The sequence below is a fragment of the Lonchura striata genome, chromosome 7, assembly GCF_046129695.1.
Source record: "Lonchura striata isolate bLonStr1 chromosome 7, bLonStr1.mat, whole genome shotgun sequence".
In the NCBI taxonomy this organism is placed as follows: domain Eukaryota; kingdom Metazoa; phylum Chordata; class Aves; order Passeriformes; family Estrildidae; genus Lonchura; species Lonchura striata.
Genome location: NC_134609.1, coordinates 34862426 through 34886041, shown reverse-complemented (window position 1 = coordinate 34886041; position 23616 = coordinate 34862426). Strand labels below are relative to the sequence as shown.

At 44.7% G+C, this 23616-nt stretch overlaps 1 protein-coding gene across 1 annotated transcript; it reads left to right on the top strand.

The window, feature by feature from the left end:
- Positions 1 to 3073: 3073 nt before the first annotated feature.
- On the top strand, positions 3074 to 23115 carry LOC110469886 (hexokinase HKDC1). Its single transcript, XM_021529077.3, has 18 exons — positions 3074 to 3661; positions 7156 to 7318; positions 10357 to 10505; positions 10607 to 10726; positions 11510 to 11605; positions 12680 to 12779; positions 13398 to 13581; positions 13891 to 14046; positions 14771 to 15004; positions 16231 to 16535; positions 16799 to 16947; positions 17037 to 17156; positions 18596 to 18691; positions 18777 to 18876; positions 19439 to 19622; positions 20307 to 20462; positions 21141 to 21374; positions 21984 to 23115. Exons 1-18 carry the CDS (start codon positions 3599 to 3601, stop codon positions 22126 to 22128), a joined length of 2754 nt encoding a protein of 917 aa, XP_021384752.2. The 5' UTR covers positions 3074 to 3598; the 3' UTR covers positions 22129 to 23115.
- Positions 23116 to 23616: the final 501 nt, after the last annotated feature.

The window sequence follows — 23616 nt, the reverse complement described above, 5'->3', positions numbered from 1 at the left end:
GCATTCTTTTTTGTGTTTTGCTGAGATTAGCACTTTGCTTAATTCACTGCTTGTTTCCATAGTGACTCCATAGTAACTGTTTTAGAAGCTCTGAAGTTTATTCAGGCGTTTCCAGGCTGACTTTATGAAAGTTTTCTTTTCTTCTGAGCTAATGATGTGACTGTCATTGACTCCCATTAGAATGGCTGCCAAATTGGTTCCATGTGGTACAATCTAGACTGCTGTGATGCACTTACCCCAGCTACCCATTTTTAACCTGCCTTGTGGGGCTCTGCTGAAGCTTTATTTTTAAACAACAACACTGTTCTCTTGATCTGGGAATCACATTTGCAAAACTATTTCAGGTGTTCAGATTTCCAGATTAATTTCAGACATCAAAATTAGAGATTAATTGTTTATTTGCTGTCCTTCAAATGTAAGATGCTGATTGTAACAGCACTGGTTGGTAAAATCCTTCTGTCTTTTAAGCCCAGTATGCTCTGTTCTGTCTGTGCTATTTCCATGTCTATTCTGATTTTTCCTGTCAGTCCCCTCGGGTGTTCTGCCTTTATGTCCTGATGTTGCACTAGGGGTGGCGTATGCAGGAAGAATGAATATAGGGACCCCTTTCTCTCCTGACCTTTGATGAACCTTTGGGAATATAATGGGGGAGGAACCTGCTGCTACTGCAGGGAAGGGGGAATGTGTTCCAGGGGTTGGTCTTGGAATCATAAACTACAACAAAGAAGGATTTCCCCTGATGATATGCTAGTAGCCTTGTCCACTGTCTCCTTGTTAACCTGGATACCAAATTTAGCAGCCAGCATTGCTGCTGCCTTTGATACCTCAGCAAAGATATATGAGTTTATCTGCAATAAAATGCTTATTGATACGGTACCTCTTTCTGGAGGTAACAAGGGCATGTTTAGCTGATGTACTCAAGACTTTCTCATGAGTTTCCCCATTGTAGCTATGAGCTCCTTTTCTCTGCAGGCCTTTGACTTGCAAGGCTGTGGGAGGCGGATGAGCACAACTCTTCAGGATTCTCCATTGTGCTGTGAGATGGGGTTTGGAGGCAGAACTGCAGGAGAAGAAAGTACAGAGGGAGGCATTACAATTTTAAAGTCTTGCTGGCTCTTGCAATACAGAGAGGGAAGGTTTATTAATAACTTTTATTGGTGCAGGCCTAACAAAAGGGAAAAACATCACCTCAAGCTTCCAGGCTGCATGCAGTCAGAGCTGATCTGTTCACTGGGGCCTGGACTAGCTCCCCTGTCCTGGCCAGGATATATATAAAGTGGCTGTAACATTTTTGGGTGTTGGCTCCATTGAACTGCTGTCAGTGTGGAAATGAGATCATGTCTTCTCTTGCACAGCAGCCTGCTGGAAGCTGGGATGCACCAAGGGTGACTGAACAGGTTACACAGTGATTCTGACATGTCAGGTATTTCACAGAGCCTGCTGCCAGTTTAGGAACATTTCGATCTTTGAGACCCTTTTCCAGTGGTGTTCAGACAAAGAAAGGAGAGAATGAAAAATAAATCTACTGTATTACAGACACAATGAGCTCTGGATCAAAGTGGGATGGAGCTTGAAAGGTGATGTTTTCAGTTTTGCTGGCCAGAGGGGTTGTGACTCGGATGGCATGGGTAAACAATGAGGAGAGAGACAGTCCTTTTGGGAGTCAGTGTCTGACTTAACAAGCCAGCAGTTATTAAAAGATGAATAGAGGAGAAGTGAACCGTGCTTTCTGGCTGGTAGTGTGGCTTATTTTCTTCTTTCTTTTCTCTCTTCCTCTCAAAGATCAAAGGCCCAATTTTAGAACAAGCCCTATTTATGGACTGCTCAGCCACTCTGTCTGTTCTACTCTTGTCTAGAATAATGGAAAATAAATAGAGCTGGCAGGATCTCCCAGTGTCCAGAGTTCATCCCTGATGCAAGGCAGGAGAAGAAAAAAAAGAAAAAGACCTTTCTTAGCAGAGGTTCTGTATGATTTGGCTCTGCAGAGGGAGTTCCCCTCCCTCAGCTCTTTCAATCTTTCCTCATGATCAGAAGGTGAAAAAATGTGCCCTGTGACTGCTCCTGATGTACAGCAGAGCTAACTCCTCCTGATCCCTGCTTTCTTAACTTGCCATAGCTGACAGGACTGGGCAGACTCATCTTTCCAAGACTGGTGCCGAGTAAGGAGCTGAATGCTGGTTTGTGTGCCTCTGGATTGTCCTCCTACAGAGGAGAATACAGGCCACCATGATCAGTTGCACTTTTTTTCTTTTTACAATAGCATGAGATGGTTGGGTCCACGCTAGGCTATGAGCTGATGTAGCCAGACATCCTTTCTACTGACTGGTTGCCTCTGCCCTTCTCTAGATCTCTAGACAATTCCTACTTGCTCAGTAGTTCTTTGTGTTTCCTCACTTTACTTGGCACTCCCCCTTTCCTCTTCTCCCCTGCTGTTTTTCTAATCTATCAAAAGAATTTTTAATTGTTACCTTGTTCTGAAAAATTTAGGGTGACAATTGTCTACAGTAACTGTGCTCAGTTCAGCTAAACAGTAACTGGGGGAAAACAATTGTGTGTAGGTGTAGTTGCAGAGTGAGCCTCTAATTACCCCATGAGAATGCCTTTTTTTTTTTTCCTTCATCTCCTTTGTGTCAGCATTTCACCGAATTTTCTTGGGATGATGTTTTTGTACTCTGTATCACTTGATACAGTGACAAAATCCTGGAAACGCTGGTGTATTCAGAATGAATTTGAGAGTGGTGGTTAAAGGCTGTGTCAGAATCTGATGGTGTAAGGAAGCTGCTCTTGCTGTAGGTCCTCTGTGCTGCCAGTTAAAGGCATCCCTCCAGTGGGGCAGTCTGATGCCCAACTGCTGCCTGCCAGGTAAATCTATCCTCTCCCCAGGTTTTGCAGTACTGAGGATATTCACTGGTCTGGAGCTTTGGGAGAAGGGGGAAGAATCAGTCCAAAACCTCTCTGCTGGGAATTGTGCAAGAGACATTCCAGCTGGGGGCAGGGGTCTGTGTGTCTCTGCTCTTTACACAGCTGAAGCTTAATTGGTACAAAGCTGCAGATAAGGGTGCACCGTGCAGAGCTAGAGTGAAGTTAGTTCATGCAGAAGAGCTTGTCTCACGAGTGGGAGTGCTGAGTAGAGGGAAGAAGTCTCCTAAAACTGTTTGACTTTCCAGATTCCCGGCAGCGGCGGCAGTGGTGGGAGCCTGTCAGCCCCTGGAATGAAGCGGGGCAGGCTGCGAAGCAACTGCGTTGAGAAGTGGTAACAATTCCCAAGTGGGGCAGTAACAAAATCGATTTTTCTCCCCTTCAGCTTGGCAGCTCTCCAGGTGCCTGCTCTGGCACAATGAAGAGTGGAGCTGGGGAGGGAGGGACTTTGGGTTGATGGGGGGGTGTGATACAAAGAGGCAGAAGTTTAATCACTGACATGATCACACTGGATGGATTTATTTCTGGACTCTATTTCCCAGGAACTCTGCAATTCCACAAGGGGGAAAATGCCTCTGCTGAAGTTTCTGTAGCTCCAATTTTGTGAATAAAGATCTGTTGCTTTGGAGTTATTCACAGCAGCTCTGTCATTCCTGACTCATCCATCTGCTTCAAGAAAATGTTGGCTGTCCACTTGCTAGCTTTCCATTTCACAAAGCTAAAAGAGGATCAAATAAAAAAGGTAAGTTGCAGCTTTAGCTGATTGCTATTTTAAGAACCGTGTTGCCCAGATACGGAGGGGTCTGCAGTGCGTAATGCAGACCATATAATGGCATTATCCACTAAAACCATTCAGCCAAATGGGGTAGGAGGTATTTAGACCTTAAACCACCTGGCGAGTGTGAAAATAGGTCTGGTTAGTGGTTTTCTCTGCACAGTTACAAGTGCTCTCCTAGTAATGGAGCAAATTCCCTTCAGTAAGAGAAAGTACTTAGGCTTTATTTGGCATGGTGTGGAAGAGCCCAGAGGACAAAAAGGGTGACTCTTGCTGAATCACCTTGCAAGTGTATTGTGAATGATGGGATTTCTCAATCTGAGCAGGAATCGGGAATCGGTCACATAGCAAGGATAGGGAAAACCCCTGTGGTCTTTGGTCTGGGTCTGCTGAGATTCAGGAGAGATTTCCAACTGGTGTTGAGGTTCCTGTGCCTCCTCTTTGGTTCAAAACTGGCTAATCATTCTGATGTTTATAGGTGTGACCTTTAATTACAGTTGGAAAAGCTCGAGATGGCTCAGATATGGAGCTGTCAGTACTGGGAGTCAGCTGTCTAATGGTCGCTCTTCCCTAATCTGCTTTCATGGCCATGTTGAAATGGGTCTGTGGGCTTATGTCCATCATAAGACCATGTGAGACCTGTAAACTTCATGAGTCAGAGGTCCTCTGGTTTGTGGACATGTCCCCTGCAGGTCCTCTGTATTCCTGGTGTCTTCATTGAGTGCTGTCAGGTGGCCATTGCTACCAGGCTCCATCCTCTGGTTTTCCAGCCAGGGGCTGGAAAGGTGGGAGGTGGTCTGTGGATGAATGGTGGGAGGTCCAAGATCCTGGTGCATGGATCTGCTTCCATCACTGAGCTCATCAGCAAAGTGAGCCTCTCCAGGTTCTCCTGTCTGTGCCCAAAACATGGAGTGGCTTGTTCCAAGGAGGGCTTCTTCCATTAATTCTGTTTTGGAGAGAGATACTGGTATCTCAACAATCAGATGTCCCTGACTCAGTCATAGCCCTTTTATCCCTAGGATTTAATGTGATCCAAAAAGGCCTCACTGCCCCTCCCCTCTGTGAGGAGCTGATCTCTTATCTAGAGGTAATATTTCTTCATTCTTTTTACTAAGAAAGAGAAAGACCTTGTGGAGCAGTGCTTGGGTGTAGTGGGCTTTGCAGAGAAACATCCAGCTTGTAGTTGAGTGAGGACAGTGGAGACGAGGGAGCAGAGAAATCCTGGCAAACCCATTGAAAAAATCAAAGTCTTTCTGCAAAGTGCAAACCAACCCTTCCTGAAGGCAAGAAACCACATGTTCCTCAGAATTCTAAGTAGTCTAGGGTAGGCTTTACAGAATAGGGCTGATTCCTCCTTTATTAGAAAGAAGGAATGTCTTCCCACTTCTCCCTCCCCAGGCTTATTTCCTCTGTGGTGGCAAAACCAAGAGCCTGCCTGCCATGAAAGCAGTGCTCTTTCCATAAATGAGGCAAGGCACTGTTCCTGTGCCACAGGAGGAGGGCAGCCAGTTTGGTTTAGCACAGCTTGGCCATTCCTGTGTTTACAAGTAAATGGTTATGAGAGCAGGGCCTTGCTCAGATTGTAAATCAGGCTGGAGAGCTAGCAGGCTTTCCTGGGCTCTGCCTTATCTGGTTCCTCAGAGAGGGCTGTCTACTCCTATGGTTGTAGGTAAACAGGGTGAGGAATGCAGTGTCTGTGGGCAGCAGGGAGCTAGTGCATGTTCTCTGGCAACAGACACGGTAATTTTTATTGCTCTTGAGAGATTTTTTCCCCCACAAGAGTTTCTGTCACAAGGCTATTGGGTCCATGTCAGACTGCATAAGTGTTGTATGTCTCCAGTCACTATATTTTCTCCAAAAAATCTGTATGGGTGCATAGGCTAAGATGATGGATCATACACAGTGGTGGGTCTTCAAAACACCCTTGGAGGAAATCAAGTACTTGCACAAACAAGGGCTACAGAAACAAATCTGAATAATAGCCTTTTCAAGGCTATTATTCAGATTTATCCAAGGGCAGCTGCTGCTCTAGGAAAATGGTATGTTGTAGTTTAACACTTTCTCCTCTGTGTGTGTGTTAAGTGCTGGAGTGACTTTCAGTATCCTGGCTCTTTCAGGTGGGTCATTGCTGACCATCAGTTTAAATGGGACTGTAAATAGGTAATTCGTTTGTACCTCATTAAAATAGGTGGCCAGTCCAAATTGCAGCAGAGACCAACTTATCTACAGCCTGCATTGCTCTCTGTTTAGACAATGCAGCCTTTTAAATCCTGCCATATTGTCGGTGAGACTTGGTGTGTGTCCTTCCAACCCTCCAGACCTCCCTATGAAAATGGGACTGATGAAATGCTCTGAACAGATAAAGCACCACGACAACACAGCACGCAGTGCAAGAGCTGAGTGTCTGTAGTAGCAAAGCACTGGCAGCTGTCCCACCTCTCTCCCCTGCCCCCCTCCTCTGGCTCTGAGTCTCATGTGGTGGGGAGTGGGATGCAAACACCAGTGACCCAGTGGACACCTAGCTATTTGGAGCACACAGTTATTATTATATGCCTGCATCATGTTCATACAGCACCAAAATCTGGCTCCCCAGTGCAAAAGCTTCTGGATGTTGACAAATTCTTTTTTCTTCCTGTGTTAATCCTTTGTTGTACCCAGTTGTGTAGTTTCTAGGCCACACTATTTCTATTCCTGCAGGTATGTGTCAGTCCCAGCAGCATTTTTCCTTAAGGAAAAAACCTTTCACTTTGCCCTGATGACACTGTTCATAAACACTCATTAGCTTCTCTGCCAGTTTATCTGAATGAGCTGCTTCATAGATACTTTAAATTCTTTTATATTCAACTGACTTCTATTTTGATGTATCCTGAGAGTTACAGACTTTTAACAAAGGGTATTGATTGCACCCAAAAATGTGTTTTAGATGTAATCCTAGAATCACGAGAAAATGGAGAGCAGAACTGGAGTGAGAAAAAGGCTTTGAGTTCCAGCCTGGCATGCCAATAAAGTTAATTGTCTGTGGAGTGAAGCAGTAGCTGAATAGATTTTTTTGGGTTGTGGCTGACACGCTTGGGTACTGATGGCATTTTCTGGACCTGCCTCAGAGAGGTCAAATTCTCACCAGATTGACGTACTTTGCAGTTCTCATTCATTACATCTCTAGCAGGAGAGGATGGTGTGAAAACAGCTTGTCAGGGTCTCAAGCAAATCTCATGGGCTTACACAGATTGTCAAGCTACTGAGCCATCAGAAAAGATGGCCAACTTTTGGGCAGTAATTCACCAGGGCTGCATTAAACATTTCCAAAACAAAGTTTTTTTAGAAGAGTGAATGTCCTGATGATGAGCTGGAGCTTGTTTGCACTGACAGTCACGAGAACTTGGGCGCTGAGGTCGAAAACGAAGCAACCGATCAGCCCCAGGAGCCTGCGTGCCTCTGAGTGGCACCTTCCCTCCCTGCAGGTGGACAGGTACCTGTCCCAGCTGCGCCTCTCCGACGATGTCCTGCTGGATGTCACGGCTCGCTTCCAGGCCGAGATGGGGAAGGGGCTGGCCAGAGACACACGCCCCATGGCAGCGGTGAAAATGCTGCCCTCGTTGGTGCGCTCGCTGCCCGATGGCTCAGGTGAGTCCCTGCCCAGCCCTGCTGCTTCAGCAAGAAGAGCTGCTGCCAGCACTCCAGATGGCACACGGGGCAGCCAGGGGCTCTGGGTCACTGCCTGGCTCACTGAGAAAGCACATGTGCACGCTGAGCCAGGGCAGCACTGGCAGAGACGGTATTTCTTTGTTTGGATTCAGATGTTTGAGTTCTTATTTATATTACAGTTGTATAAGCTGTGAGTTCTACAGCACTTCACTCTAATAAGCTAAGGTTTCCTCCTTGAACCAGGTGGATTTTGACCTAGAGCTGCTTGTTTGAGGAAAGGACTTAGTAAGTGCTCAGGAGCAGCTTCTCCCATCTGTTCCTAGTGCAGGGCTTGCTGCAGGAGCTGTGGCTGGACAGGGCAAGGGCAGCCTCTACAGCTCAGAGCCTGCAGTGCAGCCTGCTGTGGCTGTGGGATGTCTGCTCTGACCTTCTTGGAGCTACAGGCCGGGCAGGATGCTGCAGTGAAACCCCTCCAATGGCCAAGTGACAGCAGCATGGTATCCTCAGAGCTGTGATCCCCAGATTCTGCACTGCTTTCGCTAATTCCCCAAAAAGTGATCCCTTCTGCCCTTCCTTGCCTTCTCCATTGGGAAAATCTGCTCCTGGATGGGGTCTACCAGGAAACTGCTCTGCTTTTTCAGCTGAGACTTGAACAGAGAGGCAGAAAGTGCAGTAGTGTCCTCTGTGAGGATGTGGCATGAGATAGGAACTAAAAGCTCATCTTGTTTGGAGAAGTATCCACATCCAGAATAAGTCCTCAGCTGGCTCCTGGCAGTTCAGCCTGATAGAAAATGACATTTTTCTCAGGTTTAACCAAGCTAATTTGTGTAGGATTCTGTGTCTCATCTAGATCAGGACTCAGTGTAAATTAGCTGTGCAAAAAACTGAAATGTCAGCTTTGTACCTTTCCACATGACTTTATTCCCTCTGATGGTAATTTCCCTGAAGTTAAATGAGGAATAACAGTTCTAATGGCATAAAGATGGTATTTGAAAGTAAGTTCCTTGAAATGAGGCATGTCTGAGAGAAATTATACACAAGCTGACTGGATGGAAGGGAGCACTCTTCCTTTTCTGCTAGCTTTGTCAGAAAGAAAGAAGTCCTTTCTTAACCCTTGCAATCTCAGTGGCAGTCACTGGTCCTGAGGTCTCGTGGAACAGCAGGGAACCCCTGAGGCCAGAGGACTTGGAAAATTGCACGCAGTGTCATCTGTGTTGCAAGAGTCCCCCAAGGCCAAGTTCGGACAGTTCTCTCCTGGCCTGTGTGGCCATTCCTATGTGCCAAGGACATGCTGCAGCATCAAGCTTGGCTATATCTTATTGCCACAGTGCCTACTTTAAGTATCACATTGATTTTTCTATTTTTGCCCTCTGGAAAAATCCTTGTTGGTTATCTTGCTTCCAGACTTGTTAAAACTTCCAGCAGGTTTAAACAGCTCAAACTTATTCCTCCATTATTTATTATTATTACTAACATATTTATTATTATTAACTTTGAGATTTTTTTTTTGGTGCCCTCAGTGTTGCTGACTGAAATGACTCATAAAGAGCATCTTCAGTTTTTCATTGTTTAGGGATTAATAGTCTGACTAATGTCACAGTTTACTGAGTAACCCAATCTGCCTCCTCACCTTTGATAGCTAACCATGGTATTACAGGTAGAATTTCCTGCTTCCTTTCCTTTCAGGACCAGATTTAATCATGTGGAACAAAGATCATGTAAGGCTAGGCACATACCACTGTGTTTTGTGTTTTCCTTTTGGGAAGGGCATTTTCCTGTGTGAGTGATAAACAAATTCTACTGTAGCAGTGAGGCCAAACTGTCCTTCCATCTGATGTTTGCTGCTGGAGATGTTTGTGTCTGAGCAAGCCTGTGAAACAAAATGGTACTTTCACAGAAACACCAAAAGCCATTTGAAGAGGATTTTGTTGGTTGACTTTGGGTGGCAAATTAGCTGTGCTCCATGTGGAATCTGACTTCTGCTCTAGAGCTCAGTCTTAACATATCTGCAAATCCTGCATCCTCTACTGGCTGCAGGTAATGATCTCGTGTTTGATTGTCCCACATTTCAGGTGACAGTTTTGCAGCCCCTGTGTGCTCTGGTTGGTTTGCAGTTGCTTTGGGCCTTTCTTGCTGAGAAGCTTATCCTTCTGCAGCTTGAAAGTATGCTGCTGCATCCAGGAAGGAGCAGGGTGAACAAACCCAAACTGCCAAATAAAAATTGAATTAGCTATTACATAGCAGGCTAAAAGGAGACACCTGATAGCCTTGCTGAGGGTTTCCAGCTCTCAGTTTTTCTGATGCTCCCAGGCCCATAGGATAAGGATCTGCTGGGGCAGGAGAGGCTGTGGTGAGGGAGGGCCCTGGGCTGTGGCCATCAGCATGACACCTCGTTGAGCCTTTGCTTTTTTTTTTGTTAGGGTCAGGATTAAATGTGTGAGACGGTATTTCTTGTTTGGATTCAGATGTTTATGAGTTCTTATTTATATTACAGTTTTATAAACTGTGAGTTCTACAGCACTTTAATAAGCTAAAAAATTGAGACCTTTCTCTCTCTTTACAAGGCTTTTTAAGGATAAACTGTCTAGTTAAGAAATGACACTTAAATTAGTTTTACTTTTAACTTAATAACTATCTGTGGCCCGTAATGTGGACTTTTTTATCTAATTACATAATACTACTTAAACTTATGAAGAAGAAGGTAAAGAAGAAGGACTAGTTTCCACTTTAAAATTATATCTTGGTTTATATATATTACTGTATTCTAAAACTTTAAACTCCTAAGTTTTCTACTATGTGATATTACACACTTCTATTCAAACTACACACCTATAATTTCAATTCTACTATTTAATTTTGGAAGTCTTCTCTATGGCCATAGGTTAAATGTAATGTTCTTTGGGGAGTCAGTGCTTGTCAGCACGAGAAGTCTAAAATTCTCAGTAACCAGGGTTCCAACAGCACCTGAGCCACGCTCGGTGGCCACCCCCAGTGATGGCTGTCCCCTTCTGCTGCAGAGAAGGGTGACTTCCTTGCGCTGGACCTGGGCGGCTCCCAGTTTCATGTCCACTGGGTGAAGGTGTTTGATGATGGGAAGCAGAGCAGCCAGCTGGAGAGCAAGTCCTACCCCCCACCCAAGGAGGTCATGCAGGGGAACGGAGCCGAGGTAGGGCACCGCTGCGCTGCTGCCGCTGCGCTGCTGCCGCTGCGCTGCTGCACCTGCCTGTGAGACACAGCCCAGCTGTCCTGTCCTCTCTTCTTGTGCAGCTCTTTGATTACATTGCTGACTGTCTGTCAGACTTCATGGAGACCAAAAACCTGAAGCATAAGAAGTTACCTCTTGGATTTACGTTTTCTTTTCCATGCAAACAGACCAAGCTGGAGGAGGTAAGATGCATAAAGAAACACTCTTGTCAAGCTGAGCTCCTTGAAGAATTTGGAGAAGCCATTGGATGTGGGTGCTACCTTGTGGCTTTTACGTGGGGTCATGTTTCCATAGCTCTCTGAAGAAGGCATGGGTGACTTTTAGTATTTAACTAGACTTGACAATTCGTCACGGATTCATTTCTCCTCTCAAGGCAGCATAATCTTTAAGCTAAAGCTACACTACTGCTCAGTCAGTACCCAATTCCACAGGAACCATGTGCCCCTGTATTAACACTGTTAGAAATAGATGTGCACTTGTGTGTCTGGAAGCATCTTTATTTCTTTAATCACTCACAGTTTTTTTTGTATTTACAGTTGATTCTGAATAGGAAATATCTGTAGCTGCTTGACACAATTCTTGGGGAAATGAAGGGCTGATTGCAATTATTTTGTGTTCTCTCATTCTAGCCTCTCTTATTTCTAGTGATCTGTGCTTTGGGCTCCAGTCCTGCAAATGCCTTTTGCTTAATGCTATTAGACTCTGATCAGCATAAGAAAGCCACACGTGCTTTAAAATGAAGCACAGGGAAAAACATTTACAGAATTGGGACTTTATGGCTGTACCTTTTTGGTGTTTTGGTGTGTTGATACTGACATGTACCCCAAGGTAAGATGTTCTACTCTGACTTATTTTGGCTCAGTGTAATGATGGACTTCTCCACACACTTCAGTCTTGACTGACTTTATGGTTTGTGTGCTAAACTTTGTGTGCTTTTGGGTCATCACTGCACTGTTACTTTTCAGGGGGTTCTTCTTGCGTGGACAAAACACTTCAGGGTCCGAGGAGTTCAGGACACAGACGTGGTGAGCTCTCTGCGCAGGGCCCTCCAGAAGCACCAGGCAAGTTTTGTACCTGCAGGAGCTGAACCAGAGAAGGTCCTCCTGGGAAATCATCTCTTGGTGTGTGGGTTCTTTTGAGAGCTGTCAGACATCCTTCAGGGATGCTCAGTAGCAAGTGCCCAGCCTGCCTGCACATCTGGTGGATCTGAATCTCTCTCACAGCTGTAATTCAGATTGCTCTGGTAACACATGGGGAGCTGCATGCTGATAGCCCAGGCTAGTTGTGACAGCTCACCAGTCTGGCCCCACTGTCTCAGCCCCAGGAAACCTCTTGTGAAACTACTGGGTGAGATATGAAACACTCAGTAATTTCACACATTGTGTTTCACAGCCTGGCTTGTTGGGATGAAGGTTGGTAGGGGGAAACTGTCATCTCAAATTGGCACACCTAACTCCACCAGAGCTTGCCTGTCTGCTTCAGTCTGTAGGATGGAGCCATTGATGGCAATTTTTAAGGTCAGCAGTAAGACATGATTAAATCTGCCCTTGAATTAGCATACAGCCTTTGAGTAATACTGTGTTTTAATATATTGGAAAGTCTTGCTTTTCATGTTTGGTGCTGTTGATAATGCCAGCTAAGAAATGAAAAGCATCTTTTCATATCTTGATGACTTCATATTAAAGAGGACACTGCATAGCCTCAATGGAAGGACTTTCTACTTGAGTGTGGTATTGCTGCACAGCTGTAGCTGCATTTGTGTGTGTTTTCTGTCCCATTTGGTGGGCTCTGCTCAGGTGGTAGGATGTTAACCTTTCACACAGCCTGTGAGCACAGTATCACAACATTCACACCAATAACGTGCCACTTTTCTGGCAAATGAGGTGGGATTGGGGAAAACAAATGCTTCAATCAAAGAGGCTGGCGAAACACTTGAGAATTCAGAGATATTTGTAACCTTACAGAGCTGTGGGGAAGAGTGTTGTAAAAGGAAATAGTGTCTTTCAATCGAAGAGTTTTCCTGAACGAGGCTTTCAAAGTGCAACCTGGGGAGTATGTCTGCATGCTGGTGCTTTATCACAGAGGAGGCTTTCTGAGCCTTTTTCCCTGTTAATCACTCATCTTTATGCTATTAGGACATAGATGTTGATGTTCTGGCACTGGTCAATGATACGGTGGGAACCATGATGACTTGTGGATATGATGACCAGCGCTGTGAAGTTGGACTCATAATTGGTAATTTTTTCTGTTCACCATGAAGGGTTTTTTCCCTCTAATTTGTTGAATTGCTACAAATCTGATGTAGGAGGGAGTTTCACAATACAGGAAAGAGCAGAAAGAAAATGGAAAAAACAATGGGTTTTCAAGCCTGGCTGCCTTCTGTAAAGCAGCTGTTTTTATGCTGATCACATTGCCATCAAATACCACAGTCCCCATTTTGTCTGGACTCAGTTGTGACCAGCATACTAAACTTTTCTGCTGACTGTATAGAAAATTACTGTGTCTGTCCAGAGAAAGCTGAATTCCCCTCACGTCTGGTCATTAGTACCAGCTATGTTTTCCACAGTTTCTCCTTTTTATGCACTATGATGCCTTTTATTAGGCATACAGACATGCATTTGAAAGAGAAAAAAATGTTTTTAAACAAGTCAAACCTTAGAATAATTTCAGTGTTTTTTCATTCACTGTGAAATGATGATTTCACGGGTGCAAGTGGCCTATATTAACATCCTGTGCCACAGGGTTCTGCGTTTGTATTTTCTTCCAAAGGCAATGTACTGACTTATTCCCAAACATGTGGACTTAAAGAAAAATCACACATGGAACAAACAGTGGCTTATCCAATACCCACAGGGACTGGCACCAACGCCTGCTACATGGAGGAGATGAGGCACATCGACCTGGTGGAGGGGGACGAGGGCAGGATGTGCATTAACACGGAGTGGGGGGCCTTCGGAGACGACGGTGCTTTGGATGATCTCCGCACAGAGTTCGATCGGGAGCTGGATCTGGGATCTCTCAACCCTGGAAAACAATTGTAAGTGATTCCCTGACTGACTTGCAGTCTGAGTTCTCAGAATGCTTTTCCAGTGTTTGCCAAGAGCCCCTTAGGAACAGAAATTGTCTTAAGTGAACTTGAGATGACTTGATGCTGGTTCTGTCTAATCCAGATCTTTCCCTTCTGGAGAGGGTGAGTACCTTCCACAGCTCCCTGCTTCAGGCCAAGGAATTGCTGCTACAGTTGCTCATGTGTTGTTAAAACCAGGTGTTGCTCTGGTATGATTCTGTGGAGGGCTCAAGAGGGGAGCTGGTGAACACCTGGAATCCTTCCCGTGCTCCATTCCAGGTTTGAGAAGATGATCAGCAGCCTGTATTTGGGGGAACTTGTGAGACTCATTCTCCTAAAAATGACAAAGGAAGGTCTGCTCTTCAATGGGAAAGTGTCGACAGCTCTGCTTACTAAGGGCAAGATTGAAATGAAACATGTGTCTGCAATGGAAAAGTAAGAACTTGTAATATGCTCCTTGAGAGTAGCCACTCTCAAAGTTAGTCTTTCACTAGCACAGCAGTGATACTGAAAGTGTAGTTAAAATCTGTGAGTGCTGGGAACAATCCTGAGCTGTTCAGCTTGATCTTGCTTTTGCGTAGGAGAAAAGTTGACCTTTCTGAAAGTAGAAATTGGTGTAAGATAGTTTTAGCAAAGAACCACAGTAACAAGTGTACTGGTAAACAGCCCAGATGCAGGTTGTTTAAATAACCTCTCTGGAGACCTGAGTGTGTGGATTTTCAGTTTTCAGCCTCTCTGATGTGGGAATACGGGGCTGTGGAGATGTAGTACAGGTTATAGATCAGCTAATGGAGGACTGCATGGAAAACTGGGATTCTGATGTTTTGAAGAGGGATCCTGGTCCTCACTGTCACTCCAGGAATTATTTTCTTTGTTGTATTGGGTGAAGCTGTATATCTGTTCTTGTGCTCTCCTTTGGATTGTTTATCTCATTTTCTTCTCGACAAGCTGATTGGTCCCAAGTGCTGAACCCCAGGAAGCAGCCTCTCTCCCCTGGGTACTTTGGGAATGCTGTGGGGACCACATTACTATTTTATGGGACCCAATTATGATGCTGTCTGATAGGTTGTGTCATGGTCTCCTCTCATTTCTTTTTGAGCCAAAGTATTGATTTATATGTTATTGTATTTGGCGATGTATTCTTTCGTTTTGGGGTTAGGTACAAGGAAGGCCTGAGCAACACAAAAGAGATCCTTACAGAGCTGAAGCTGTTTCCCTCGGAGGAGGACTGTGTTGCTGCTCAGCACGTCTGCTCCGTTGTTTCCTCCCGCTCGGCCAAGCTCTGCGCTGCCGCCTTGGCAGCCATCCTCACCCGGCTCCGGGAGAACAAGAAGCTGCTGAGGATGCGCACCACTGTTGGGATTGATGGGGGGCTCTACAAAACCCACCCCAAGTGAGTAACTAAAGAGGATTTGGTAATTGCTAAGAGCCTCCATCTGCACATGTGTGTGGTTTTTCAGAGAACTGCCGGCTTTGATTCAGCTTTGGGCTGAGGTCTAACTGGCTTAGGTATTGCAAAGCTGTTCCAGGAGCTTTAGGATTTGGAGTGGGGTGGGAGCTGATGGTGTTCAGCCTGGAGAAAAGGAGACTCAGGGGTGACCTAATCACTCTCTACAGCTTCTTGAAAGGAGGTTATAGTTAGGTGGGGATTGGTCTCTCTCCAGGCAGCAGCTAACAGAACGAGAGGACACAGTCTTAAGCTGTGCCAAAGGAAATATATGTTGGATATTAGGAAAAAGTTTTTTACGGAAAGAGTGTTAAAATTCTGGAATGGCCTGCCCGGGGAGGTGGTGGAGTCACCATCCCTGGATGTGTTTAACAAAGCCTGGATGTGGCACTGGGTGCCATGGTTTAGTTGAGGTGTTGGGGCTGGGCTGGACTTGATGAACTTTAAGATCTCTTCCAACTCATTATTCTGTGAATTCTGTGAAAAACATGACACCTGGAATAATGGTGTCAGAGGAAATGCAGTTGATTTCTCAAGTGACTCCTGGGCCTCTAGGACACTTGCAGATCACTGTGGGGTTTTTTATTTTCTCTCCTTTCTCTCCTTTCTCTCCTTTCTCTCCTTTCTCTCCTTTCTCTCCTTTCTCTCCTTTCTCTCCTTTCTCTCCTTTCTCTCTTTTCTCTCTTTTCTCTCTTTTCTCTCCTTTCTCTCTTTTCTATCTTTTCTCCCTCTCTATCTTTTCTCTTTCTCTCCCTTTCTCTCTTTCTCTCCCTTTCTCTCTTTGTCTCCCTTTCTCTCTCTCTTTCTCTTTCTCTCTTTCTGTTTCTCTTTCTCTCTTTCTGTTTCTCTCTCTCTCTTTCTCCCCCTTCCCCTTCCCCTTCCCCTTCCCCTTCCCCTTCCCCTTCCCCTTCCCCTTCCCCTTCCCCTTCCCCTTCCCCTTCCCCTTCCCCTTCCCCTTCCCCTTCCCCTTCCCCTTCCCCTTCCCCTTCCCCTTCCCCTTCCCCTTCCCCTTCCCTCCACCCTTCCCTGCACTGTTTTTGAACCTGCGCTTTCCCAAAGTGGAAACCTTCTCCAGCTGCTCTCCCAGACTGGCTGGGGCCTGAGTGCAGTGGAGATGAAGCGCGCCATGCCCCAGAGGCCTGCGAGAGCCTGAGGAGGCCTCTCGCTGCCAGGTTGGCGGGCCGCCTGCGCCGGGCGGTGCGGAGGCTGGCGCCCGCGTGCGAGGTGCGGTTCCTGCCGTCGCAGGGCGGCAGCGGCCGGGGGGCCGCGGTGGTCGCGGCGGCGGCGCGCAGGCTGGCGGCCCAGCGCCGGCGCCTCGACGCCGCGCTCGCGGCCCTCCGGCTGCCCCCCGCCATCCTCCGGGAGCTGAGGGACAAGATGAGGGCTGAGCTGGAGCACGGGCTCAAGAGAGAGACGCAAGCCCAGGCCACGGTGAAGATGCTGCCCACGTACGTCTGTGGGATGCCAGATGGAACAGGTGAGGTTAGCTCTTGAGGCGGTTCAGGAAAGTTGCTTTCTGTTTTTTGGGGGGGAGAGAGTGTGCTAATTAACCTGGCACATGCTGTGGAATTTATGTTGTCAAACCAGTGCTTCCTGCTGTGTTATCTGTTATCTTCGGCCCCATGCTAGTAGACTTGATGGGATAAATGCCATAGCGAACGGTGCTGTCATCAGTATGTTGTTCTGACTGGCAAATGTCAGAACAACATACCAAAATGAAATAACTTTCTTCTCCTTCAGAGAAAGGAAAGTTCCTTGCCCTTGACCTCGGTGGCACAAATTTCAGGGTTCTGTTGGTCAAAATCAAAAGTGGGAGAAGAAGATCAGTGCAAATGTATAACAAAATCTTTGCCATTCCTTTGGAGATCATGCAAGGGACAGGAGAAGAGGTAATCTTAAATGAATGTTTAACTGATCCAGCCAAGGCCCATTATATGGGATTATTTGTGAGATTTATATGCTTCTTCTTTCCTTCCAGCTCTTTGACCATATTGTCCAGTGCACAGCAGACTTTCTGGAGTATATGGGGATTAAAGGTGCTCGTCTTCCTCTGGGCTTCACCTTCTCCTTCCCCTGCAGGCAAACCAGCATTGACAAGGTAAGAGCTGCAGCACAGAATGGTCAGATGGCAGCTCTGCATCTGCTTGGTAAATGACATCATTTTGGGCAAGGCTGACTTGTTGGTTTGGAGAATTTATTACTTTACTTTGCAAATCATTTGTGTTTCATGAGAAAGTTATCATCATCCCATGTTATCCACCTGCCTATTGGAGGCAGAACTTTCACTTCTTGTCTCTGGTAAGCGGTGGACGTGAACTTGTTTTTGTTCTGTAAAGGTTAAGCCCTCATGACAACAAAATGAAGTGCAAATTTTTAATAACCCAGGAGCCTCCTTACGCTGCCTTAACTCTTCAATGGCAACAGATAACAAATGGCTCCTCCTGCTTACTCAGCTGCAGTCCCAGGTTGTTTCCCAAGCTGTACTGCACAGCTTTGACTGTGTAACTTCTGCACCACATTAGCTTCTTTTTGTTGAGTGTCAGTGGACAGACCTGAACTTACTTGTTCAGCTTGGAAGAGTTGGCTTTTTGACAGATATAATATCTGTTATCTTTTCAGATCTTATGTAAGAAAATACTATTTTTATGAATTTCCAAGAGGGGCAGGGGATGTTGTACTGCTAAGTTCTAGTCAAATATGTAGGATATTGGGGAAATGAGAGACTGCTATTTTATTGAATGTTTTTATGTCCTGGTGGGGTTCACAATAGCTTCTAAACCTGGAAATTAGTCTGCTCTGTCTCAGTTTTCAGCTCACTGTTGAGACTGTAGTAATAGAACTTGGCCTTTTGTGGAAACATGAATTCATATGCTTCCTAAACCCACAGCTTAGCATTTAGGTCTTGAGAAATGATAGGAAGCAAATTCTACAGTATTGATGGCAAACTGAGTGAGACACATCTGTTTCCCATAATATGTCACACTGGTCTTCTACTGTTGCTAGAACTTGAGGGTGTTTCTTAATATCAGATTTTTCTCCCAGTTGTCTTCTATTTTTTTTTCCCCTTTGGATAGACAGTCCAGAGCCACTTAGGAAGTGTAAAGCTAATTACTTCATGTAACCTGGAAATCAACTTCTGTCTGGCGTGGTTGTTGTCTGAAAAGAAACAAATTAGTGTTGCCTGGAGTTGTGGGATCATACCAAATGTTCTTCAGGAAACGACCCAAAAATTAACAGTAGATGTTCATTAATGTTTGATGAGTTACAACAAAAGCATTTTCCAAATGAGATTTAGAAGGTACTGTGTGCAGTGCCTTGACAAAAAGCTGAGAAAACCTGGAGCCACTACCATCAGCAGTTGAGTAACAAAGACACATGAGCACAGCCTGCACTAGACACCCACAGTAACCTGTCCAGGAAGAGATGCTATTTGGAAAAAAAAAAAGCATTGGGGTGGGAGGCAAGAAAAAGCTGATGCTTGCAATGCACAGTCTGCTCTTTGTCTTCACTTAAGACTTTCTTTCTCTTCTGCTTCAGGGAACGCTTGTGGGATGGACAAAAGGATTCAAGGCAACAGACTGTGAGGGGGAAGATGTTGTTGATATGCTAAGAGAGGCTATCAGGAGAAGAAATGTGAGCTAGTTTTTTCTGCTTATTTTGGTGTATTTAATGCACCCTCACTCTGGCATTCCACTGCTGATCGTGACTTGTGTTTCAGGAGTTTGACTTGGACATTGTAGCCGTGGTGAACGACACTGTTGGGACCATGATGACTTGTGGCTATGAGGATCCAAACTGTGAGATTGGCCTTATTGCAGGTACAGTGGTGGTCAAGTGACCTCTGCAGAGCTGGGCTTTGGGATCTGCAAACCAGCACCTTTTATTTGAGTTCGATATACTGTGTTACTAGTTGCTTGGGGTTCTTGGCAGATTTGTGTGGTGTTCAGCAGGAAACTTAACAACATCTGTAGCAGATAAGTTCCTCAATCTGCTGGACTTTTGGTCATCTCTCTGATGGTGCCTAACAAGTGTGTGCAGGATAAAAGAATACAAGCAGATAGAGCATGAATTCTTGTTTTGACAAGTACATTCATAGTTACTGTGTAGCCAGGTCATAAGACCATGGAACAAGCAAATACTTTTAAAAATCTGAATGAATTCTTGTTGGACTTTTTAGGTTATTGCCCCAGTTGGTTCCTCCAGATTTTGATCTAGAAATATATCTAAGCATAAAATCACAGAATGGCCTGTGTTGGAAGGGATCTTGTAATTTGAGATGTGGCAAAGAGAGCTTTAAGATGAGCACTGCAATCATCTTCCATAAGTTTCTGGTGCTGCTTCACTTTTCCAGCTGAAGTCTTGTAATTTCTTTCCTTCTAGGAACAGGCACCAATGTTTGCTACATGGAGGACATGAAAAACATAGAAATAGTGGAAGGGAATGAAGGAAAAATGTGCATTAATACAGAATGGGGAGCATTTGGTGACAATGGCTGCATTGACTACATCAGGACAAAATATGATAGAGAAGTAGATGAAGGCTCATTAAACCCAGGGAAACAGAGGTAAATGTGATGGTCCTGATGTCAAGAGCCTGATGAAGTCAGTCTTTGAGAGACACTGGCTGCTTTTTCAAATGTGCTTAATGAATGAATAATCAAAAAGGAAATTTTAATATTGCATTTCTTTTGTTGCTTGGTAAGTAACCTAGATATAAAAAAAAAAAAAAAGAAAAAAAAAAGAAAAAGAACAAAGACCTACATTATTAACCACAGCACTGTTTTCATCTTAAAGCATTACCAAACAGTGCAGCTTTAAGATTTCCCTGCAAATTCTAGGTCATACTTTGTTCCTCCTCTTAGGGTGATTTTTCAAAGGCAAAATACAACTCAAGCTTGTTGGGTTAAGACAGTATTGATTAGATGTAACTCACTGTTGAATGCGTTCAGGGACAGGGAAAAATTTCACTTCAGTGTGGACTCTGACTTTAACATAATATTCTGCTTAATATTGCAAGGATTTTTTTTCTACTTCTGTTGCCATTTGGCATAGGTAAGTATATTGTAATTAATGTTTGCACTTGAAGTCACTGTAACAGATTTTTGATTATTGAAAAATGGAGTTTAATGGCTATTGCTCTGAAGCTTGGACTGCTTTTTTTTTGAGTTCACAGGGCATGTACACACTCCTTATGCTAAACAGAGCCATCTCTTTAAATGAACATTTTTATTCCTCTTTTGACCCAACAGGTATGAAAAAATGACCAGTGGAATGTACCTAGGTGAAATAGTAAGGCAAATTTTGATTGACTTAACCAAACAAGGGCTGCTGTTCAGAGGACATATTTCGGAATCTCTCAGGAAAAAAGGCATATTTGAAACAAAATTCCTGTCTCAGATTGAGAGGTAAAGTTGTTAGATTTATGTGGTTTAAATCCTTAAAGTCTTCTGGGACACCTAGAAAACAGTATTTTGCAAGTGTGTGGAGCTCTTTCCTTCAAGAAGTCATTTAAGTCAGTTAGAGCATCCCCCACCTCCACAATAAAACTTAAAAATAAGAAACTGGGGAAGTTACAGAATTATTGTCGTAATTATATGAATTATCATTTCCTTTACACATCCTGGGATATCTTGGATAATGATGGCCTTAGCCATCAAGCTGTTTCTTGTGGGACTTCAAATAGCACTTATTTAAGAAAGCAAGAAGTTGGCGATACACAAATATGTGCATACCCATATATCTGTACATGATTACAATGGTCTCTAGGCTATTTGAAGCTTTCTGCTGTGGAAAGCCTCAAAAGGAGTGTCTCAGCTTTGAGATCTGCAGTAGCAGTCCCGTGGCTGATCTGGCTCTGCTCCCTCATGGCTTTGGGAGTTAGCTGGATGCTTACTGCTTGTGCCTCCTGGAGATGCAGCCTAACATGGCAAAGGGCATGGCAGGAGCAGCTTTTCCACCTGAATTGAGGCAGAAACCAGCCTTGAAAGAACTGGAGTGTTAGAGCTGCAGTGGTCCCATTTCCCTTGGAGCACGGCTGTGTCAGCTCTGGCGCTTTCCCTGACGGCTCCGTGTGCTCCCTGCAGCGACCGGCTCGCCCTCCCGCAGCTGCGGCGCATCCTGCAGCAGCTGGGCCTGGACAGCACCTGTGAGGACAGCATCGTGGTCAAGGAGGTGTGTGCAGCTGTTTCAACAAGAGCTGCCCAGCTCTGTGGGGCAGGGCTGGCTGCTGTTGTGGAGAAGAAGAGGGAGAACCGAGGCGTGGAGCGCTTGCAAATCACTGTTGGAGCAGATGGGACTCTGTACAAGCTCCATCCGCAGTGAGTACCTTGGTACCTCTTCCCTTTGCTGGTTTGCTTGTTTTCACTGTGAAAACATACCTGTACCAGCTTTCTGCTGAGGTGATTAAAAACCTGAGAGGGGGTAAGGATCCAATACATCTCACTGCATTTTGTTATTTCCCTTTCCTAGCCATTGGATCAAAAATTGTAAAGTCAACCCCAGTTACCACTGGTAGGCTCTTTTCTCTGGGATGTTGAGTGAACCTAATACTTATTTTCCAGTGTTTTGGTAGATTTAGACAATATCTGAGTCTCCTAGATAGAAAGCAGTCTTGAGTTTTTGGAGGTGGGTCAACATTCTGTGAACAAGGCCTAGAAATAGATGCATTAGCTTTTGAGTTGGGAGAAGAGAGCCTCCTTCATGATCTCTGAAGATGTGGGCAGTGTGTGGCATCATGCTGAACAAAATCCAAGTGGAGAAATAAAAATTAGAATTTGATTGCGTACAGAAATTTGTATTTTTCATGAATAGGAGAAAAAGCAAAAGAAAGCAATGGCTGAGGTTCCTTGCTTTATAGGTGAGTACAAAGATCTCAGCTCAGAAAGCAGCTGCTTAAATATTCTGTTCTTCTCTCCCTTCCCTTCCAGTTTTTCTAGGATCCTGCAGGAAACAGTGAAGGAGCTGGCCCCTCAGTGTGATGTGACTTTTATGCTTTCTGAAGATGGAAGTGGGAAGGGAGCTGCCCTCATTACTGCAGTTGCAAAAAGATTGCATAATGTTGGACAGAAGTAGAAATGAGTGGTCAAGTAATTTCAGCCCTGCCAGGCGTGTGCAGCAGGGGTTTGCTGAGTGGTGGTTCCAGACAGCTTTGCCAGGCACCAGCACACAGGTACCTTCTTTTGAGGAGCAGCTGGTTCTGACCAACCAGGATTGTGGAGTTTTGGTAACTTGGGTTAAGTGTTTCTGCTCCCCACTGGCATTATGTCTTGGCATGCCACAGTCTATTCAGTTCTGTACTTCCTGCAATGCATCTCCAATGCACACGGGAGAGTGAAAACAAAAGAAAATCAACCCAAATGTGTCTTTTTACAACATCTTAATTAAGGTACTGTACCACAACTGAGTTTATCACCAGTTTCTTAGGATTCGTGTGCTTAGTTTTGTCTTGCCCTGGCTCAAAGAATATTGAGATTCTGATGTTGCATCTTATCTAGTGGACATATTTGTTCAATGCTTCACAGGTTTTACAATAAATTTGCAGGTGAAATAAAGGAATGGACCTTTGGTCAGTGATGCTCCCCCGCTGCTGCACTGGTTGCAAGTGTAATGCAATATATCCCTGAGTACAGGAGGCATGTTTAATAGATTAATGTAAAGGAAAAAAAATGTGATTCCACAGAATATCAGTTTGTGTCAAAATATGTCAGTGCATCTGAGTCACATAAAGCTAAACCAATGCTGCATGGATTCTGACTGTGACTGATTCTTTTGATACTGAAGGAAACAGAGAATGTAGAAGGAGCTACAGAGTCTGCAGCGTCTGTGTCAGGGTTACATAGACGGTTTCAAACAGGCCACCAAAACATTGTGTAGAGGGAAAAAAAAATCACCTAAATTTCTGAAAGTCTCCTCTTTGTTTTCCCTCTGTTATCTTCTTGCATGTTCCTGAGAGAATTGTTTCTATTTTGTGCAAAGGAGTTTCTCCTTGTTTTTTATTTGCTGTTGCCTACTGCTCTGCCCGTTTGTAGTGTGTTTGTAAATAAATCTGTGTTGTTGTGAGCCTTTGCTTCTCTGTCCAGTGTATCATCTGAGTTGTGGGAAGAACATGCAGACAAGTGGGAGCTTTCTTAAAACCTAAATCTTTAAACCTAAACCTTTCTTTAAACATAAATCTGTAAGTGGTACACAGCAGCACTTCAGTGATTGTGAAGGGGGTTTGTGGATAGAGCTTATAGCCTTTTGTGACCAAATGTCCCTGACCTGATTTTCCCAGAACAAACCAAAACAATAATATGGTACAGAGAAGCTGCAAATCTGTGTCCTCTCTTCTCAAGTATTGCTGTATCCTTTTTAATCCTCTCTTTGTGGGTATTTGCTTCCTTGTGGGCTGACAACAGAAAGTGGGGCCAAGAAATGTGCTTTAAGCCTAGTTAGGTCAAAAGTAACTGTGGTTGGTGCAGCGGGATAAGCAGTTGGGTTTATGTAATAATCTGTAACAAGGCTGCTGCTGGGTTTAAATTTAGCAATCACAAATTCAAAATTGGAAGCTACAGACTTTTG